The sequence below is a fragment of the Zootoca vivipara genome, chromosome 5 (assembly GCF_963506605.1).
Source record: "Zootoca vivipara chromosome 5, rZooViv1.1, whole genome shotgun sequence".
Taxonomy (NCBI): domain Eukaryota; kingdom Metazoa; phylum Chordata; class Lepidosauria; order Squamata; family Lacertidae; genus Zootoca; species Zootoca vivipara.
The window spans coordinates 594,126-613,423 of NC_083280.1; the positions used below are offsets into that span (position 1 = coordinate 594,126).

General features: G+C 47.0%; 1 protein-coding gene across 3 annotated transcripts in view; it reads right to left on the reverse strand.

Annotated features, from left to right (window-relative positions):
* Positions 1 to 19,298, reverse strand: part of MASP1 (MBL associated serine protease 1) — an 87,677-nt gene that overhangs the window by 40,277 nt on the left and 28,102 nt on the right. For all 3 annotated transcript variants that reach the window (XM_060274242.1, XM_060274241.1, XM_060274243.1), the window contains exons 3-8: positions 10,783 to 10,960; positions 8,867 to 8,998; positions 7,328 to 7,524; positions 6,938 to 7,085; positions 2,043 to 2,161; positions 12 to 90 (exon numbers count right to left, since the gene is read on the reverse strand). In XM_060274242.1, the coding sequence (XP_060130225.1) occupies positions 12 to 90; positions 2,043 to 2,161; positions 6,938 to 7,085; positions 7,328 to 7,524; positions 8,867 to 8,998; positions 10,783 to 10,960 (853 nt within the window). The remainder of the gene's footprint in view (positions 1 to 11; positions 91 to 2,042; positions 2,162 to 6,937; positions 7,086 to 7,327; positions 7,525 to 8,866; positions 8,999 to 10,782; positions 10,961 to 19,298) is intronic.

The window sequence follows — 19,298 nt, forward strand, 5'->3', positions numbered from 1 at the left end:
GAGGGGCTTACTTTGGCAGACGGGGACCTGGTTGCTCCACAAGCCATCCTTCATGCACTCGATCTGGAACGTCTCGCTCTCCACGCCATCCTGCAAAGAAGCAACGGGGGAGCGTTGTGGAAGAGGGGTGGGTAAAAGGCAAGAGCGGCCCTGCTGTGAAGGCTTCCAGGCCACACCTCTGGAGGGAGCACCCTCAAGAAACTAAGCCTGATGAGGAACGGTTGAAGGATCTGGGGATGTTTAGCCTGGAAAAGAGGGGACTGAAAGGAGGTAGGAAAGCCATCTTCAGATCTCTAAATGGCTGTCCCATGGAAGACGGAACAAGCTTGTTTTCTCCTGCTCCAGACCAGAAGATGGGACTCGAACCAAGGGCTTCAGGTTACAAGAAAGGAGATTCCAACTAAATATCAGGAAGAACTTTCCGACAATAAGAGCTGTTTGACAGTGGAACAGGCTCTCTTGGGAGGTTGTGGACTCTCCTTCCTTGGAGGTTTTTAAGCAGAGGGTGCATGGCCAACTGTCATGGATGCTTTAGCTGAGATTTTTGCATTGCACAGGGTTGGACTAGATGCCCCTTGGGTGTCCCTTCCAACGCTAAGATTCTATGATTCTGTGAAATCTAAACATCCTGTTAAAAAAATCAGGATGAATTCAGAGCGAATGCTCCGTGTCTGTTATTTCCCAGCTGTGATTCAAAATAGATAGTAATAAAAATGAACTAGTCAAAAGCAATAATTAAAATATATGAGAAAAAATTAGAAGCTGTAATTAAAAATTGTTGTATAACTGCCCTGTCAACAAATGCTCAATAAAGGCTGGATATAATCTGACCTCCATGCAGGCTTTGTGCAAACTAATCAGGGTGAATGGTCAATAAACAGGTCCTCTAGACCAGTGCTCCCCAACCTTTTTATCGCCGCGGACCAGTTTGATAATTTTACTGCGGCCCGCTGAGGGGGGGGGCATTGATTGTTTTGCGGCTCGCCGAGGGGGGGGGGACGTTGATTATTTATATTTTATTTAGATTGTTTTGATTTAATAATTTTAATTTAATTGTATTTAATGTTCCTTGGGCGGCCCAGTACCAATTGATCCACGGACCAGTACCGTGATCCGTGGCCCGGGGGTTGAGGACCACTGCTCTAGACGACCCCTCTAGGTGTTTGTGTTTTTTAAAAAACTGCCTTTCCTCCAGTTAATAGTCCAAAGAGGCTAATGGCAAAAAAATGCAAAACAAGATGTTTTAAGCAAGAAGGTATAGCATTGAAAGTGAAACAATGGAAGTTTCCATATGCTGAGTGAGGCCATTGGTCCAGCTAACTGATACTGTCTGCACCGACTGGCAGCAGTTCTTCAGGGCGGGTCTTTCCAGCTACAGGGAGGTAGCTGTGTTGGTCTGACGTAGTCAAAATAAAAAGTGTGCATACACACGAAAGCTCATACCAATGACAAACTCTCTAAGGTGCTACTGGAAGGTCTTTCCAGCCTTACTGAAGACACTAGGAATTGAACCCGAGACATTTGAAGCCCTAAATGGCCTAGTATACCTGCATACCTGAAGGAGCGTCTCCACCCCTATCATTCAGCCTGGACACTGAGATCCAGCGCTGAGGGCCTTCTGGCGGTTCCCTCCCTGGAAGAAGTGAGGTTACAGGGAACCAGGCAGAGGGCCTTCTCGGTGGTGGCACCCACCCTGTGGAACGCCCTCCCATCAGATGTCAAGGAAATAAGCAACTATCCGACTTTTAGAAGACACCTGAAGGCAGCCCTGTTTAGGGAAGCTTTTAATGTTTGATGTTTGATCGTGTTTTTCATATTCTATTTGGAGCAGTCCATAGTGGCTGGGGAAACCCAGCCAGATGGGTGGGGTATAAATAAATAATAGTAATAATAATAATTAGCATCATAGTACCACTGCAAGCTCATCCTCCTCCCTGAGCTCAGCGGTGCTGGAAAAGGGAAACGGAATATTCCAAGATCGAATCAGAAGCCAGAATGCCTTCTTTATTTCTAGGATGTGCAAGGGAACTCAGGACACGTACCTTTAGGATGTTGTATCCGGTGTTGCAGCTGACGACCACCTGATCCTTGAAGGTGTACGTGGCCTGGGAGGGCTCGATCCTGCCGTGGGGAGGAGGCTCCACAAGTGGGCAGGGGTCCCCTTTGGGGCGCATGCAGGCAGAGAGAAAGAAAAGGGAGGAACCCCCAGGTGATGATCGACGTAACAGCATCCGTAGCATTTTGAAAACAAAATAAAATACCATTTAGCTGCCCGTATGTGCCCACCCGAACCACTTCAATTGGAGGAACCGTCCCTACTGCAAGTGTCAAGTATTGCCTGTTTGGCATTGGTAAGAACTCAAGTCGTTTAGTCACTGAAGAAGTGCCTACACTTTGGAACTCCCTGCCGATGGATACCAAGCAGGTGCTTTCATTTTCGGCGCCTTGTCAAAAATATTTTAATTTTTGGCCTACCCAGATGTTCAGAAAGGTCCTGTGAGTCTTAACCTCCTTTTAGACTGTTGCTATTTTAACTTTGGAAAATTATTGTCGTTACTTTTTCTATGTGAGAACTTTATTGTTTTATCTTTTTTTTTTGTAAATCGCCTTGAGTTGTTTTTTTAACGTTAAGTGGTGTATAATTCTTATGCAATGAATAAATAAAATAAATAAATATTTGGCAGGGAGGGGAGAGAAAACAGGGTTTTTTGCACGGACATTTTCTCACCAGGGATTTATATGCCAATGGCTGTCACATTTCGATGGACCAAAGGCCCTTTGGGAATAATCTCCAGAGCAGCCTTCTCCAACCTTGTGCCCTCCAGACGCTGCTGCCCTGCAATTCTGATCATTTCTGACTCATGGCCTGATGGGAGTTGAAGTCCAGAAACATCTGGGGTATTTATATACATAAATTCCCCAGATTGCAATTCCACCTACTTTTATATGCAGTTTTATTGGTTTCAGGTTGTTTTAATGGATATTATTTTCATATTGTATACTGCTTAAGATTTATTTTAGCTGTTATTTCCCTATTTCTTTCAAACACACCCTCTTTTTCTGTTTTTCTTGTATCTAGATAAAAGTCTTGGTTTGGTTAAAAAGAAGGGGGACGATATTAAGTTTTGTATTTTTCTCTTTAAACCTTAATAAAATTTATTTTTAAAAAGCAAAAAAAAAAGGTATTAAGCGATTTAGAAATAAATAATGAAATAAATCTAGAGGGCATCATTCTCCCACAGGAGGCCACCAACTCAGATGGCTTAGAAAGAGAATTAGACAGCCCAGAGATGGAAAGAAGATAAAGTCCCGACCAACCAGAGAAGAATGGCAGATTAAATTGATGGATTATGCCGAAATGGCTAAAATGACTGGAAAAATCAGAAGTCAGAAAGACCAAATTTTGAATAAGGAGTGGGGAATTTTTTAAAAAAGAATTTCTCTTAAAAACCATTGTAAGCAGTTAAAATCGTTAGTAGTACTGGAACAACACTTGTAGTTTAATGGTGGGTTTTGGATAAAATGGAGATGTAAAAGATTTGGATTGTTATAAAAGATGCAGGAGGAAATGACTAACATTAGGACCAGGGCCGTCTTAAGCGCCCCTGGCACCGTGGAGCGACGGATCCCTCTGGCGCTCCCCCGCCCTGTTTCCCCTCCGGCGCCCCCCGCCCCGTTTCCCCGCGTGGTGGGCGAGCGGGCAGGCGCAGCGCGGCTGCCACAGGCGCTGCTGCGTGCCGAGCGGGCAGGCACAGCACAGTTGCCATGGACGCAGCTGCGCGGTGGGCCAGCGCCGTGGTGCCCTGCGCCACCCAGCCTGGTTAGGACCCACAATGAGTGTGCTCTGCCTCCACAGACAGAGGCAGCCATGCTTCTGAGTCCCAGTTGCTGGGAACCCCGGGAGGAGGAGAGGGCTCCTGTGCTTGGATCCTGCTTGTGGGTTTTCCAAGAGGTATCTGGTTGGCCCCTGTGAGAGCAGGATGCTTCTTATAGGCTTAAAGGGCAGCAGGCTGCTCTAGAAGATTCAGCTGCAATGTTAAGCTGCTTTAGAACAGGCATCAGCAACGTTTTCCGGCTGTGGGCCAGATCATTCCCACGGACAATTGTCCATGGGCCGGACATGCGCAGAAGCGATTTTTGGCGTCACGCTGCCCATGTCTGGGGCGCCGGAAATAGCTTCAGCGCATGCCCGGAAGCTGAAAATCGCGGCTGCGCAGAAGCAATTTTCGGCATTTGGGCATGCGCAGACACGGTTTCTGGCATCTGCGCATGCACCACTTGGTGAGTCCCTGCGTCGTGCTGCGCCGGTTTAGTGCAGCACACAGGGGATTTGCCGAGCGGGCGGCTCGGTGTCCGGGCGGCTCATGGGCCGGATAAACGGCCTCCAAGGGCCAGATCCGGCCCATGGGCCAGAGGTTGCCAACCTCTGCTCTAGAAGATTCGGCTGCAATGTTAAGCACTGTAGAGGGAGCAACTGTGGTTCCTGCACTGCAAGGGGTTGGACAACGAACCCTACAATTTTATGATTCTATGAAAGTGTGCAAATGTTTCTGCAGAGGAAAAGAACGACTCCTGCCCTCTTGGACTGAAAATGTAGAGTTCTGTGCCCTTTTCACTGGCGCATCCAAACCACTCTGTGACTCAGCTCAAGGAGGAAATGGAATAATTGCTTCTTGATTTCTCGGCATGGAAAAGCTGAGAGGTGCAGCAGCAACCATCTGCCAAAGGATCAATGGGCAGGAACCAGAACAGAAGTGTGGTGATTCTAAGCTGCCGGGAGCAAGCCCAGCTGAACAGAGAGGGGCTTGCTTTGGAGGAAAGGTACCCAAGACAGGCACTGTTGCAGCGGAACTCAAGTTGCCGTGCTTTGAAAAGACAGATGCAGAGCTAATTCCATTTCCCTGACATTTCCTCGTTACTCTCCACATTTTATCTGAGCTCTCACACAACACGGAAGCCACTTCCGGAAATATAACGGAGTATAACTTCCGGAAATATAACGGAATATAAGTTCTGGGCACCACAGTTCAAGAAGGATACTGACAAGCTGGAACGTGTCCAGAAGAGGGCAACCAAAATGGTCAAAGGCCTGGAAACGATGCCTTATGAGGAACGGCTTAGGGAGCTGGGTATGTTTAGCCTGGAGAAGAGAAGGTTAAGGGGTGATATGATAGCCATGTTCAAATATATCAAAGGATGTCATATAGAGGAGGGAGAAAGGTTGTTTTCTGCTGCTCCAGAGAAGTGGACACGGAGCAATGGATTCAAGCTACAAGAAAAAAGATTCCACCTAAACATTAGGAAGAACTTCCTGACAGTAAGAGCTGTTCGGCAGTGGAATTTGCTACCAAGGAGTGTGGTGGAGTCTCCTTCTTTGGAGGTTTTTAAGCAGAGGCTTGACAGGCATATGTCAAGAATGCTTTGATGGTGTTTCCTGCTTGGCAGGGGGTTGGACTGGATGGCCCTTGTGGTCTCTTCCAACTCTATGATTCTATGATTCTATAACACCAGTTTAGCGCTTATTTCTGTGTTATTTGCAAACAGCCCCCCCACCCCACCCCCGGAAGCAAACAACACAGAAATGAACACTAGACCTGCGCTGGGGAAACAGAATAAACTTCTGTGTGAATGCGGCTGAAGGGAAACAGGAAGCAAAGGTTCAGAGAAGCCTGGGTTGTGTGTCTCCAATCTCTCCTGGTTGCCATTTCAACATGGCGGGAAATGGACTGGGAGTTGTAAGCAGCAGAAAGGTGGGATGTGGGAGACCTTGTGGTGGTGCCATTCGAGAAGGAATATGGGGCCTCAGGTGGCAAAATTGTGCTCCTCTTGGAGTGAAATGCCTGGCTTGGCTTCTCACCAAGAAATCGATGTCTCAGTCAGATATAGGTTATAAAAGATCAGGATCCACACAACATGCAATTATTCACATAAAGCAATTAATTTAATGATTTTGAGACACAATTATAACATGCGGCATGTATATATATATAAAAAAATAGCAGCGTTGCTTATTCATAACAGGGAATTTATCCATTTATCTCCTTTTTTCAACACACATTATGCATCTTATTATTCTATTTAGAAGCCATTTTTTCCTAATTGTTAAGCAATTGAATTGCATGTTTGAGTTAAGCTGTCAAGCTGCATTTTTTTTAATAGCTGTGCCCAGTAGCTATTATATGATTGGGTTCTTTTTGCAAATAATTGCATGTTGTGTAAAATTTACACTTTCCTTGGTGGTCCTGACATTTTACAATCTGTGCTGGTGGTGAGTGGTCGGGAATTATTCCTCTGTGTTTGATTCAGGCAACTGATGCTCAGCCAGACCATAATTTGATGCAGATTTGAGTGGGCAAACGCAGCAGAAGGATGAGGCTGATGAGCAACCAACATCTTGATTTTAGTGGGCATGCAGTTTAATGAACTTCAATAAAATAAAATAAAATATAAAATAAATGCATTTTCATTTGGAAAGATGGGCCCCCATCTGCAAGTGTGGCCCAGAGAAAAAAGCTTGAGAGCTACAGCTCTTGGCGGCACCCAAGGAATCCTGGGAACTATAGTTTGTGGAGGGTGCTGAGAGTTGCTCGGAGACCCCTGTTCCCTTCCCAGAGCAACGGAGTTCCCTGGAAAGAGGGATTGACGTTAAACCACTTTAGGAATAAAGAACAAAAGAAAAGCCTACTGGATCAGGCCAGTGGTCCATCCAGTCCAGCATCACAGTGGCCAACCAGATTCCTGTGGGAAACCCAGAGGCAGGATCTGAGCACATGAGCCCTCTCTTCTCTGGTAGAGTCTGGTCTGTGTGGGGGCTAGGAGCCTCTCAGCACCCTGAACAGACTACAGTACCCATGATTCCTTGGAAGTGGGATACTGCTGGTCTAAATGTATAGAACAGGTGGGGGCTAAGAAGAAGCATCACCTCGGGGAAGATTACCTATTGCTGTGTAGGACAGCTTCCAGCCTCCATTCTCTCCAGAGTTGTCACTGTGGAACAATATTTGAATGCTGTTGCTCCTCGTTTCGATGCGTCCTGGCGATTTCTCTCCACAAAAAGGCCCAAACTCCTGATGCCCGGCTTTGATCTGTCAGAAGAAAAACAATCAAAGGAGGAGCAGAGAAAAGGTGAGAGTTGGTCACGTTTATTCATGTCTGGTTGAAATCAGACAAGTCGAATGCAACCGTACTGTACTTAAAATGCAATGGGAAGTGTGTGTGTGTGTGTGTGTGTGTGTGTGTGTGTGTGTGTGTGTGTGGAATTTCTCCCTGGCCTCCTGGTATTTTCCAGTCGTGTGGAACTCGAGCCAGATCAGCTTGCTGTGCTCACCTTGACGTAGTCATACGGGCAGGTGACCTCCGGATGGTCTTCAATGTCAAAGTTGTCGTTGAATTCCAGTGTAATGAAGAAGCCCTCTTCCAGCTCAATGCGGTACAAGCAATCGGAGCTCTTGGGGTAGGAATTGGGGAAGTCTGGGCTGTTGATCACCCCATTCCTCTGAGTGAAGAGGTTGTCGCTGCACTCCACTGCAAGAGAGACACGGGTGAACACAGAACGCCTTGGCTACGTTGTGTCTGCCAGGGTCATTATCGCCATGGCCAACGGTCTGACTCCACAGAAGGCCACTTCCCATGTTTCTTGGGGACGAGCAGTAATAGCTCAGGGGCTGAGAGCATGCAGGAGAGATCCTGGTTCAACCTTGGGACACAAGGTCCTGGCAGCAAGGCTGGTGGGGAACCAATACGAGTTGGGGTAGAAATCTGTGGTGAGGGAGCAGCTTCGGTGGCAGAGGTGGGACGGGCAGAGGATTCAGATGTGGGTGAACCCGCATCGGTAGCCGCAAGCCCATGGGTCTAATTGCACCTGCCAAGCCTCTGCAATTGGCTTGTAAGGCCACTTTGGCCAAACCACACCAACTGTCAGGGAGCGTGCTGAGGAGGAATGGTGGGAGCCTCCCCCCTCCCTATGCTCATGATCAGGATCCTGAATCTTCCCAGGAGCAGTGGGACAGTATAGATTTGGAACAGTGGTTTGCAGAGGGACATACCGTGTTTCTCCCAAAATAAGACACCGGCTTATATTTATTTTTCCTCAAAAAACACACGTGGCTTATTTTCAGGGGATGTCCTTTTTTATTTATTAAGTATGGTACCGTTTAACCCACAAGGTTAAACTGCCTATCACTATGGCTTATTTTGGGGTATGGCTTATTTTTGGGGTATGGCTTATTTTTGGGGTATGGCTTATTTTAGGAGAAACACGGTAGTTCAGAAGGCAGAAGTTGGGAAGAACTGAGTGTTGAACAGCTAGAAAAAGAAGAACAGGGAGAGAGAGAGAGAGAGAGAGAGAGAGAGAGAGAGAGAGAGAGAGAGAGAGAGAGAGAGAGAGAGAGCGTTAACAGACTCACTTTCGCTGGAAAGCGTCCATCCGCTCAGCCCAAGGTCAAGGAGAGCAGATAAGGTGGCAGAACAGAAAGCAAAGTGGTTGCAGGATCAGGTTGCAAGACCCGGAAGTGACGGGGGTGACAGGGGGTGGGGGGTGGGTGGAATCCTTAATTGGGAGCATCTTCATCCTAGGAATGGATGCTTTGTTCTCCCCCTGTGATCATTAAAATTTCTAACTGGTAAGAGAGACTCCTTTCACTTTGTTCTGCTTATCTACTGCCAAGGGGGGGCGGGGGGCGGGAAGGAAGCCGAGTCCTTGAAGCCTGAAACCAACCTGACAGTCACCCGAATTAATATGATCTATTATTTTGAATCCATGCACTAAGTGCTGAGCTTTGAACCAAAGCACCCATTCCCCACTCCTGCTCTCGAGTTTCAGAGCATCCAGCTCAGTTCACTCCCAGCCCTGTGATACGGGCCATACCTTTGCAAGTCCTGTTGTCAGAGTGGAGGATGTAGCCAAACCGGCAGGAGCAGTAGTAACCGCCAATATAGTTGTGGCAGTGGTGGTCACAGGCCAGCTCTTCGTCGCTCTTCTCCAGACACTCATCGATATCTGTTATTAGAACAGGAGGGGACGGCAGACTCATAAAGCAAACACTTTAGGATTCGGTGGCTTTCAAACTCGTCGCCATCGCCAGGCAAAAGATCTATATTGACCCCAGGTTGTGCTTCCTTTCCAAGTTTGCGGGAGGTAACTTCAGTTGACCAAGGTACGAATACCTCATTTGCTAACAGCTTCCCGCTCAGTCGCGTCTCAAGGCTAGAAGGATGCCTCTGTGTGCTCTACAACAAACTGGTTTTAAAAAGCTCTGGAGCCGTCGGCTGCTTCCCAGGTATGTCTCTCCTGCTGTGTGCACTGTATGGTTACCTCCTCCTACCTGGCCAACCCCCCCCCTGCCCCAGCAACACCTCCCACAGCTGGATTGGACGCATAGCTGCCAAGTTTTCCCTTTTCTCGCGAGGAAGCCTATTCAGCATAAGGGAAAATCCCTTTAAAAAAGGGATAACTTGGCAGCTATGATTGGACGGCTGGCTGTGTGGGCGGAGACCACAGGTATCCAGCCCAGGAAGGTAGTGCCAGCCTCTGAACTGCTGAGTGCTGTCCTGGGGATCCCAGGAGGCTGCGCACGACAGCGCAAAATGCGCACCCCTTTGATATGGGGAATGGTCATTGTAGCCAAACCAGAGAAACTGGCCCACCAACTCTGGGTTCTCAGAGGGGAAGTGGACCTGTTGGAATTTGCATCTACATGGTGGTTTATTGTAGCTAATTTAACGACATGGTTGCACAGATGGCAAATTCCATCCAAATATTATTTAATATGGCGCCGTTTTTTATTATATGATTTTTTTTGGATCAGCTGCTTATTCCTTATCTTGGAATGATGCCATAATCCTTGGAATGATTCCTTCGAACGATCCTCTTTGGTACAAGTTTATCTTCCCATTTTATTTATTAAATTTGTATACCATCCATAGATCTCTCACACACAAATCTATGGATTGTGTACAAATTTGTATACCATCCATAGATCTCTCACACACAAAAATTACAACATAAAAACACAAAATACATGATGAACACAAGAACAAAAAAAAAAAAAACCCAAACCAATAACCTCCCCCAACACACACACGTTGTCTTAAACCTCTTTACTTTATACCTGACCATGCTAATTCTTTTCTCTCTCTCGTTGAATTATTGGAATGCTATGGGAGTCTTGTTTGCTGCACATTTACTCAAGCAGACACTCAGCTTCCCTCCCATTTTCACCTGGCTGCTATCCTTTATGATGTGGCTTCTGCAACATCAAGGCTTGACTACTGCAACATACTTTATTGGTGACTGCCCCCGGAGACTGTCCAGAGGCTTCAGCAATTGCGTAAGTCACTGAAACAAATACATTTATACGGCAATTTCATTTTTTTTTTAAAAAAAAACCAACCCACCCAAGTGCAACAAATACTGTTTACTGGGGACAAACAAACCTTTCCATTAGAATAAAAAAATTCCTTCAGTAGGTATTCCTTCAGTAGCACCTTGGTATCTGAAGAAGTGTGCATGCACACGAAAGCTCATACCGAAATAAAAACTTAGTTGGTCTTTAAGGTGCTACTGAAGGAATTTTTTTATTTTACTTCGACCCAGACCAACACGGCTACCTACCTGTAACCAGAACTTTCCATTAGAGTTTGTTTAGCACCACCCTTTTTTGCCAGCATATAGTCCACTGGGCTTTAGACTGCTTTGTTTTAGTTGCGTAGTATTTCTTAAAAACACACTTTTGATGTATTTTAGCTGTGGGCAACCCACATTGTGGCCAAGCGGCTACTCACCCACGGCTGTGTAATGGGCGTCAAACCCTGTGAAACGTTCCTCGTTGGAGAAGTCCGATCGGAAACTGAGGCTCATGAAAGAACTCGGGGAGACAATGGCCTGCTGTCCTGGGGTCTGTTCTGTGTCTGTGGCCTCCCTCCCGCAGAAATTTGCCAGGACTTGGTCCTCAGACTCCACCTGTTCCAAGCCCAACAGGAAAGGAAAAGAATGATCAGCTCGAAGGTGGAAATATATTGTTGCAGCAACACCAGCAGATACAGATCTGGGCTTTGCAGAGAAAGAAGAGGAAATAAGGGTAATATATTGTTCTTTCACTGCCTGTTGCAGCAACACGCCTTTCCAGCATAGCTGCCAAGTTTTCCCTTTTCTCGCGAGGAAGCCTATTCAGCATAAGGGAAAATCCCTGTAAAAAAGGGATAACTTGGCAGCTATGCTTTCCAGACCTGGGTTTTCCACAAGAAGGGGGGAAAGGGTTATGTTGCTGCAATTGATGCCTCTGGTAAGGTTCACAGCCAAAACCAAGTAGTTTGTGGAGGAAGAAGAAGGGTAAAATATATTAATAATAATAATAATAATAATAATAATAATAATAATAATAATAATTTGTTGTTTTCCAGGAAAAAGATGTCTCAAAGTGTCTTACAAATCCACAAAACACAAAATAAACTTGATTATCAATTAAAAACAAATTGATAGAAAAAAAATATTATTATTTATTGAGTTTATATACCACCAGTCTCAGGGCGGTTCACAGAAAAGATCACAACATATACAATCAGAATAAAAACAGCAACTCAATAACACCCCCCCCTCAAAGAGCCACATTTTAAAAGGGTATAGGATGTCCATCAGGTCATCCCAAGGCCTGGTTAAAAAGGAATGTTTTTGCCTGGTGCCTAAAGGTATATAATGAAGGTGCCAGGCGAACTTCCCTGGGGAGAGCATCCCACAGACGGGGAGCCACTGCAGAGAAGGCCCCGTTCTTGTGTTGCCACCCTCCAGAGCTCTCGAGGAGGAGGCATACGAAGGAGGGCCTCGGAAGATGACCTCAGGTCTGGGGAGGTTCATATGGAAAGAGGCGGTCCTCGAGGTATTGTAGTCCCAAGCCATACAGTACACAATACAGTACAAATACAAGCACAGGCTGCATGTGATAAAAGAAAGTGCATCTTCGCACAGCTCATAAATTGTGGAACTCGCCCCGACAGGAAGCAACAGTGGCCAGCTTGGATGGGTTTAAAACAGGATTGGGCAAATTCCCAGAGGAGGAAAGGGCTATCGATGGCTAATAGCCACAATGGCTCTGCTCTGCTCTGACTCCACAGCTGAAAGCAGCAATGCTTCTAAACACCAGTTACTGGAAATGGCAGCAGGAGGAGAGCGGACTCTCGTGCTCGGATCCTGCTTGCTGTTTTCCCATCAGGGCATCTGGTTGGCTCATTGGACTGATCCAACAGGCTCAGGGCCGTCTCGAGCAGGTCTGGCGCCCTGGCACTGAGGCGTGGAGATCGCTCCGGCGCCCCTGCCCTCGCAGCGTGCAGCACGGCTTCTGCGCGGCTTTGCCATGCAGCGCCCCCCCTGCTGGCCCCGCGCCCTGGCGCCCTGCGCCACCGGGACTGCACCTAGAGCCAGGCCTGAACAGGCTCTTCTGACATTCTTAAGTCTGTGTGTCCAGGTGTCATGCACGACATAGCAAGGTTAAAACACGATTATAAACCCACCTTCCTGAACAGATTCCCCCCCCCCAAAAAAATTAAATTGCATTTCTGCATTTTACACCCACATCCACCAGCAGTGGAACAGAGGCTCACGATTGCCCCAGATGGTGTGTGATGTGTGCAATGGAGCCTGAAACTTTCCCCAAAAGCAGGCAGGCCTTTTCCAAATGGAACATATCCATTATCAAACCAATGTAGGGCTGCTGTCGTTTTTTCTCCTCTGATCTTCTACCCAACCCTCTTCCTGGAGTCTGAACATCGTTTGGAAACCAGGCTGGTCTGTAAGTCATGACAGAAGAAGGACGGAACCTCCTTTGCATTTTCGGGATGGCTTACAAATCCTGCTTTCATACACAGCGATCGTTTTCAAAGCATTGCCAGCCACCCCGAACACACAAGGCAAAGCGTGCCCCAAGTCCAGCTAATCAATCACAGTCGGACCCTGCAGTTTCCTGGAAGGAAACGATCCTCTCCGGGTAAGTTAAACAGCACCAAGGCCAATAACATGTGGGTGATCTGAAGCGTAGCTTTTCCAAAAAGCAGGCCCGTATTCTGAGACGCGCCAAGCCCACAGCTTTCCAAGGCTCTCTGCCACACCCTGCCCCTCCAGAAAGTATGTAAACCTTTTTGCCACAAGACTGGGAGAGTCAAATCCAAGTGTTTTGTGGCACCAAAAGACCATGAAGTCAGGCAGCCGCTGGGAACTTTCCATCAGGTTGTCTTAATTATCACAGCTTAGGAACAGATGAAGACCAACGCGCTCAGGACGTAGGCAAAAATTGTTTCCACTCTATTGGAATATTATCTTTAAAAATAGCTGCACGGCAAGGAGCCGAGGGCTTGAGAAATAGTCGACGAAGACAATTTGGGTGGGGTGGGGGAGGTGTACATTGGAGGGCTCTTTATTACTGGGGAGAAGACACAGCTCATATTTCCCAGCTCAGCCCCCTACCCTGGCATCTCCTCTTGAAAGGGCCACAGGTAGATGAGCTGAGATCGGAAAGGTATATGCTTAAGGGCCAGGAGAACAGTTGTCAGTTAACTCCAGATGGGGCTGCCCCTGGGGGTCAGTCTGGAGGCTGCGGCTGGTGCAGAAGGGGTCAGCGAGTTCGTGTGCGTGGTCAAACTACTGCCAACACACAACACCTTGCTTGCAAAATTTGATCTTGCTGCTAATTTGCTAGCGGGTCAACAGAAAAAGGGTCTGGAACACCAAGCCTGACGGGGATCGGATGAGGGAGTTGGGCATCTTTAGCCCGGAGAAGAGAAATCTCAAAGGTGATATGAGAGCTGTATTCAAATATCTAAAGGGCTGTCATATGGAAGACGGAGCAAGCTTGTTTTGTGCTGTTCCGGAGGGCAGGACCTGAACCAAGGGATTCAAATGACAAGGAAAGGGATTCCGGCAAAACATTAGGGAGGACTTTCTGACAGTAAAAGCTGTTCAACAATGGAATGGACTACCTAGGAAAGTGGTGGACTCTCTTTCCTTGGAGGATTTTAATAGGAGGTTGGATAGCCATCTGCTAGAGATTATTTGTCCATGGAGTTTTCTTGGCAGGGATACTGGAGTGGCTTGCCAGTTCCTGCTCCAGGTGGATCACGTTTAGTCAAAACTCTCCACGTTGACCTGTCCATCTTGGGTGGCCCTGCATGGCATAGCTCATAGCTTCTCTGAGTTATTCAAGCCCCTTTGCCACGACAAGGCAGTGATCCATGAAAGGATCCAACAAAGGTCCGTATAGTTCAAGCTATGGTTTTCCCAGTAGTGATGTATGGAAGTGAGAGCTGGACCATAAAGAAGGCTGATCGCCAAAGAATTGATGCTTTTGAATTATGGTGCTGGAGGAGACTCTTGAGAGTCCCATGGACTGCAAGAAGATCAAACCTCTCCATTCTGAAGGAAATCAGCCCTGAGTGCTCACTGGAAGGACAGATTGTGAAGCTGAGGCTCCAAGACTTTGGCCACCTCATGAGAAGAGAAGCCTCCCTGGAAAAGATCCTGATGTTGGAAAAGATGGAGGGCACAAGGAGAAGGGGACGACAGACGATGAGATGGTTGGACAGTGTTCTCGAAGCTACCAACATGAGTCTGACCAAACTGCGGGAGGCAGTGGAAGACAGGAGTGCTTGGCGTGCTCTGCTCCATGGGGTCATGAAGAGTCGGACACGACTAAACGACAACAACAGGGATTATTTAGCTGAGATTCCCGCATTGCAGGGGGTTGGACTGGATGACCCTTGGTATTCCTTCCAGCTCCACAAATATATGGTTCCATCTGTTCTGAGGTACAGACAGAAAGCCAGAGACACACTCTTTCTTGGCCCCAGTCTGAGGCTCTCCAGCCCTGCTCTAACCATTGCACCACACACTGGGTTCCCAATACTGTATGCATTTCCCTTTCTCACTTCATACTACCATGTCTGCAATTACAGCTTTACAATCCCAGCCATGTAAAGTGTGACCCAGACTTGACAATTTCTCCTCCACATGCACATCATCCTTCTGCATCTCTCCTTCTAACACCACGATGTGTGAGAAGATGCACTCTCATAGCTTTTTCCCACTTGCTCCAAACTTTCACATCTCAACCCACAAATGCTTTCATTTTCACAAAGTCCCCTTCTGGTGCTGTCTCCATCTCGTTCTGTCATCCGTCACATGAAATGTCATGCCAAAAAGACATTAAAAAAAGAAAAAGAAACAAACCATACGCCAGAGAATTCCCACACTCTTTGCAAAAACAAAACACGACTATGCTCAGCAATACTCCTTGTTATTTGATTTTACCTCTGACTCACAAAACCAATGTGTGATATCAGATGATTAGAGAACCTCATGGAGGAAAAGGCTTTTGATGGGTACTGGCTATAATGGATGAGTCTTAAATCTGGTATCGGAGAAAGTACTTATTTATAGAGCTCATGGGGTTCTGTCCTGGGCCTGTTGTTCAACATCTTTATAAAAAACTGAAGAGGAGGAGGAGGAGGAGGAGGAGGAGGAGGAGGAGGAGGAGGGGGAGTTTGGATTTGATATCCCACTTTATCACTACCTTAAGGAGTCTCAAAGCGGCTAAGGTTCTCCTTTCCCTTCCTCCCCCACAACAAACACTCTATGAGGTGAGTGCGGCTGAGAGACTTCAAAGAAGTGTGACTAGCCCAAGGTCACCCAGCAGCTGCATGTGGAGGAGCGGGGAAGCGAACCCGGTTCACCAGATTACGAGTCCATTGATCCTGGGGAAGCTTGTCAAATTTGCAGGTGACACCAAATTGGGAGGCATAGCTAATGCTGCAGAAGACCAAATCAGGATTTAAGATGACCTTAACCAGTTGGAGAACTGGGCCCCTGCTAACAAAATGAATTTCAGTAGGGGCAAATGTAAGGTTCTGCACTTTGGCAGGAAGAACCAGCTGCACAAATACCGGTATAAGATGGGAGACATCTGGCGTACATGTGAAAAGGATCTAGGGGTCTTAGTGGACCACAAGCTTAACATGAGTCAACAGGGTGATGCAGCAGCAAAACAAGCTAATGCAATTCTAGGCTGCATCAACAGAAGCATAGTGTCCAGATCAAGGGAATTTATAGTACCACTCTATTCTGCTTTGGTCAGACCACGTCTGGGATACTGTGCCCAGTTCTGGACATCACAATTTAAGAAGGATATGGACAGGCTGGAAGGTGTAGAGGAGGGTGACCAAGATGATCAAGGGTCTGGAAACCAAGCCGAATGAGGAATGGTTGAGGAAACTGGGGGTGTTGAGCCTGGATAAGAGGAGACTGAAAAGAGATGTGATAGCCATCTTTAGAAAGCTAAAGGGCTGTCACACAGAAGATGGAGCAAGCCTGTTTTCTCCTGCTCCAGAGAGCAGGTCCCTAACTAATGGATTCAAGTTAAAAGAAAGGAGATTCCAACCAAACATTTATATCCCACCTATTTCTCCAAGTAGCTCAAGGTGCCGTATATTGTTCCTGTCAGGTAGTTTAGACTGATAGGCAGTGATTGGCCCAAGGTCACCCAGTGAGCTACATTGCCAAGCGGGGATTTGAACCCTGGTCTCCCAGGTCTGGCACTCTAACCCAGGGGTCAGCAAAGTTTTTCAGCCATGGGCCCTTGTAGGGGGCCGGACTATATTTTGAAAAAATAATAGTGAATGAATTCCTATGCCCACAAATTCCTATGCCCACAGTAAGAGCTGTTCGGCAGTGGAATTTGCTGCCAAGGAGTGTGGTGGAGTCTCCTTCTTTGGAGGTCTTTAAGCAGAGGCTTGACAGGCATATGTCAAGAATGCTTTGATGGTGTTTCCTGCTTGGCAGGGGGTTGGACTAGATGGCCCTTGTGGTCTCTTCCAACTCTATGATTCTATGATTCTATGAAATAACCCAGAGATGCATTTTAAATAAATGCACACATTCTACTCATGTAAAAATATGCCGATTCCCGGACTGTCCGCAGGCCAGATTTAGAAGGCGATTGGCCAGGATCCGGCCCCCGGGCCTGAGTTTGCTTACCCATGTTGTAACCACTAGTCCTGCTAGTGGGGAAAGAGCACTGTTGCACTCTGGTCCTGCTTATGGGCTTCTCAGAGGCATCTAGTAGCAGGACTGGATGGGCTATTGCCCCAATCCAGCAAACGTTTCTTACGTTCTCCCTACCAATCTCACTTTAAAGTCTCATTCCTTTTTTCTGGGGATTGTCAGCACAGGCAGAACTAAAGAGCAGGTGAGGTGAAGCTTCTCTCCCAGGCAGACCAGATGCCAAAGATCTTGCAGAAACCCAAAGTCCAATGTTGCAACAATTCTGAACCTTTAGCCAGTTAGAGGCATAGGGCAACGGTCTCCTCCTTGCTTCTACAAACTGTTCCCTGGCATGTTTGCACAAATTGCTTTCCTGGATTAGACCAAGGTTCATCCTGTCCTGACCTAAATGGGCAATGATTGGCTAGATTGGGATGTGAGAAATACACATGGCGGCTGCAAGGCAAGAAAGGATAAAGGAGAAGGTGTTGGAAGGAGCAGGCAGAAATATGATTCCCGGAGCAAGAAACATCCCCTCCTGTAGGGCTGCCAGCTCTTGCATTTGAAACGTCTTCTAGTTCCTGATGATAGGGCTGGGAGAGAACGAGCTGAACCTGCCTAATTCACACTTTCCGAAACAACCATCAAACCAAAATTCAGACCTTTCAGAATTCTGCAGTGCCGTTCCCCATCCCAAATAATGTGTAGAAAATAAATATGGAATCACAACAGGGTACAAGACACCTAACTAATGTAATCAGCTCTAAACTATCTCCAAATTTACTTAATTTTGACTGTGTCAAAATTTGCGCTCTAAAAGCAATGACGAACCTAGACAGCATCTTAAAAAGCAGAGACATCACCTTGCCTACAAAGGTCCGTATAGTTCAAGCTATGGTTTTCCCAGTAGTGATGTATGGAAGCGAGAGCTGGACCATAAAGAAGGCTGATCGCCGAAGAATTGATGCTTTTGAATTATGGTGCTGGAGGAGACTCTTGAGAGTCCCATGGACTGCAAGAAGATCAAACCTATCCATTCTGAAGGAAATCAGCCCTGAGTGCTCACTGGAAGGACAGATCCTGAAGCTGAGGCTCCAAGACTTTGGCCACCTCATGAGAAGGGAAGAATCCTTGGAAAAGACCTTGATGTTGGGAAAGATGGAGGGCACTAGGAGAAGGGGACGACAGAGGACGAGATGGTTGGACAGTGTTCTCGAAGCTACGAACATGAGTTTGACCAAATTACGGGAGGCAGTGCAAGGCAGGAGTGCCTGGTGTGCTATGGTCCATGGGGTCACGAAGAGTCGGACACGACTAAACGACTAAACAACAACAAATGTGCACGGACTGTTTCTTGGGGATATATGGGGATTTGTGTGTGTGTTGGGTGCCTTTTTAGAAACTGAAATATAAAGTTAAGATTTTAAATAAATAATAATAATAATTACAGGTAGGTAGCCGTGTTGGTCTGAGTCGAAACAAAATAAAAAAATTCCTTCAGTAGCACCTTAAAGACCAAGTAAGTTTTTATTTTGGTATGAGCTTTCGTGTGCATGCACGCTTCATCAGAACTTTTGACTTTATTATTATTATTATTATTATTATTATTATTATTATTATTATTATTACCCTGCCCATCTGGCTAGGTTTCCCCAGCCACTCTGGGCGGCTTAAAGCACATGGCAGCATTTTAAAACGTCCCCAACCTCAAAGTGATGCAGCAATCTCTTTGGGTTCTGTACAGTCACAAAGCGTATTGTAAATAAAAAGTTAAGTAGCTGGTTGCAGCCACAGCAGAGTGAGGACAAAGCACCCCTTGTTGGCTGGGTCCTCCCCCCTCTCCCCTGAAGCCCTTTAAAAAGAAAGCAATGGGGATTTCCTGAGACAAATGCAGAGGGGGCCAGTCTTCCGCCTGCTCTCCTGGCATCCCGGGTGCAAATTCTTTCTCTTTCTGGCTTGGTGCCATCGTCTGCCCCCCCACCCCCCCACCAGTGTCCCTATATTAGTCCAATGCCTTCCCAGTGCTTAGAGACTCCACTCCCTCTAAGGTCTGGTCTGGACGGGGTAACCTCTCCCAGACAGGGACCCTTATCTGCATTTCTAATGGAATGATTTGAATATGAATATGTCCTTTCCCTTTGGGGTGGGGGTGGGGGGTCGTGAGAGAGGCGAGGGAGGCCCCTTTCATTCCAGAAATGCGAGCACCTCACACTCTCTCATGGCAAACAAGGGAGATTAGATGGGTGGGTCTCCGAGCGGTCCTCCTTCAGAGAAAAGG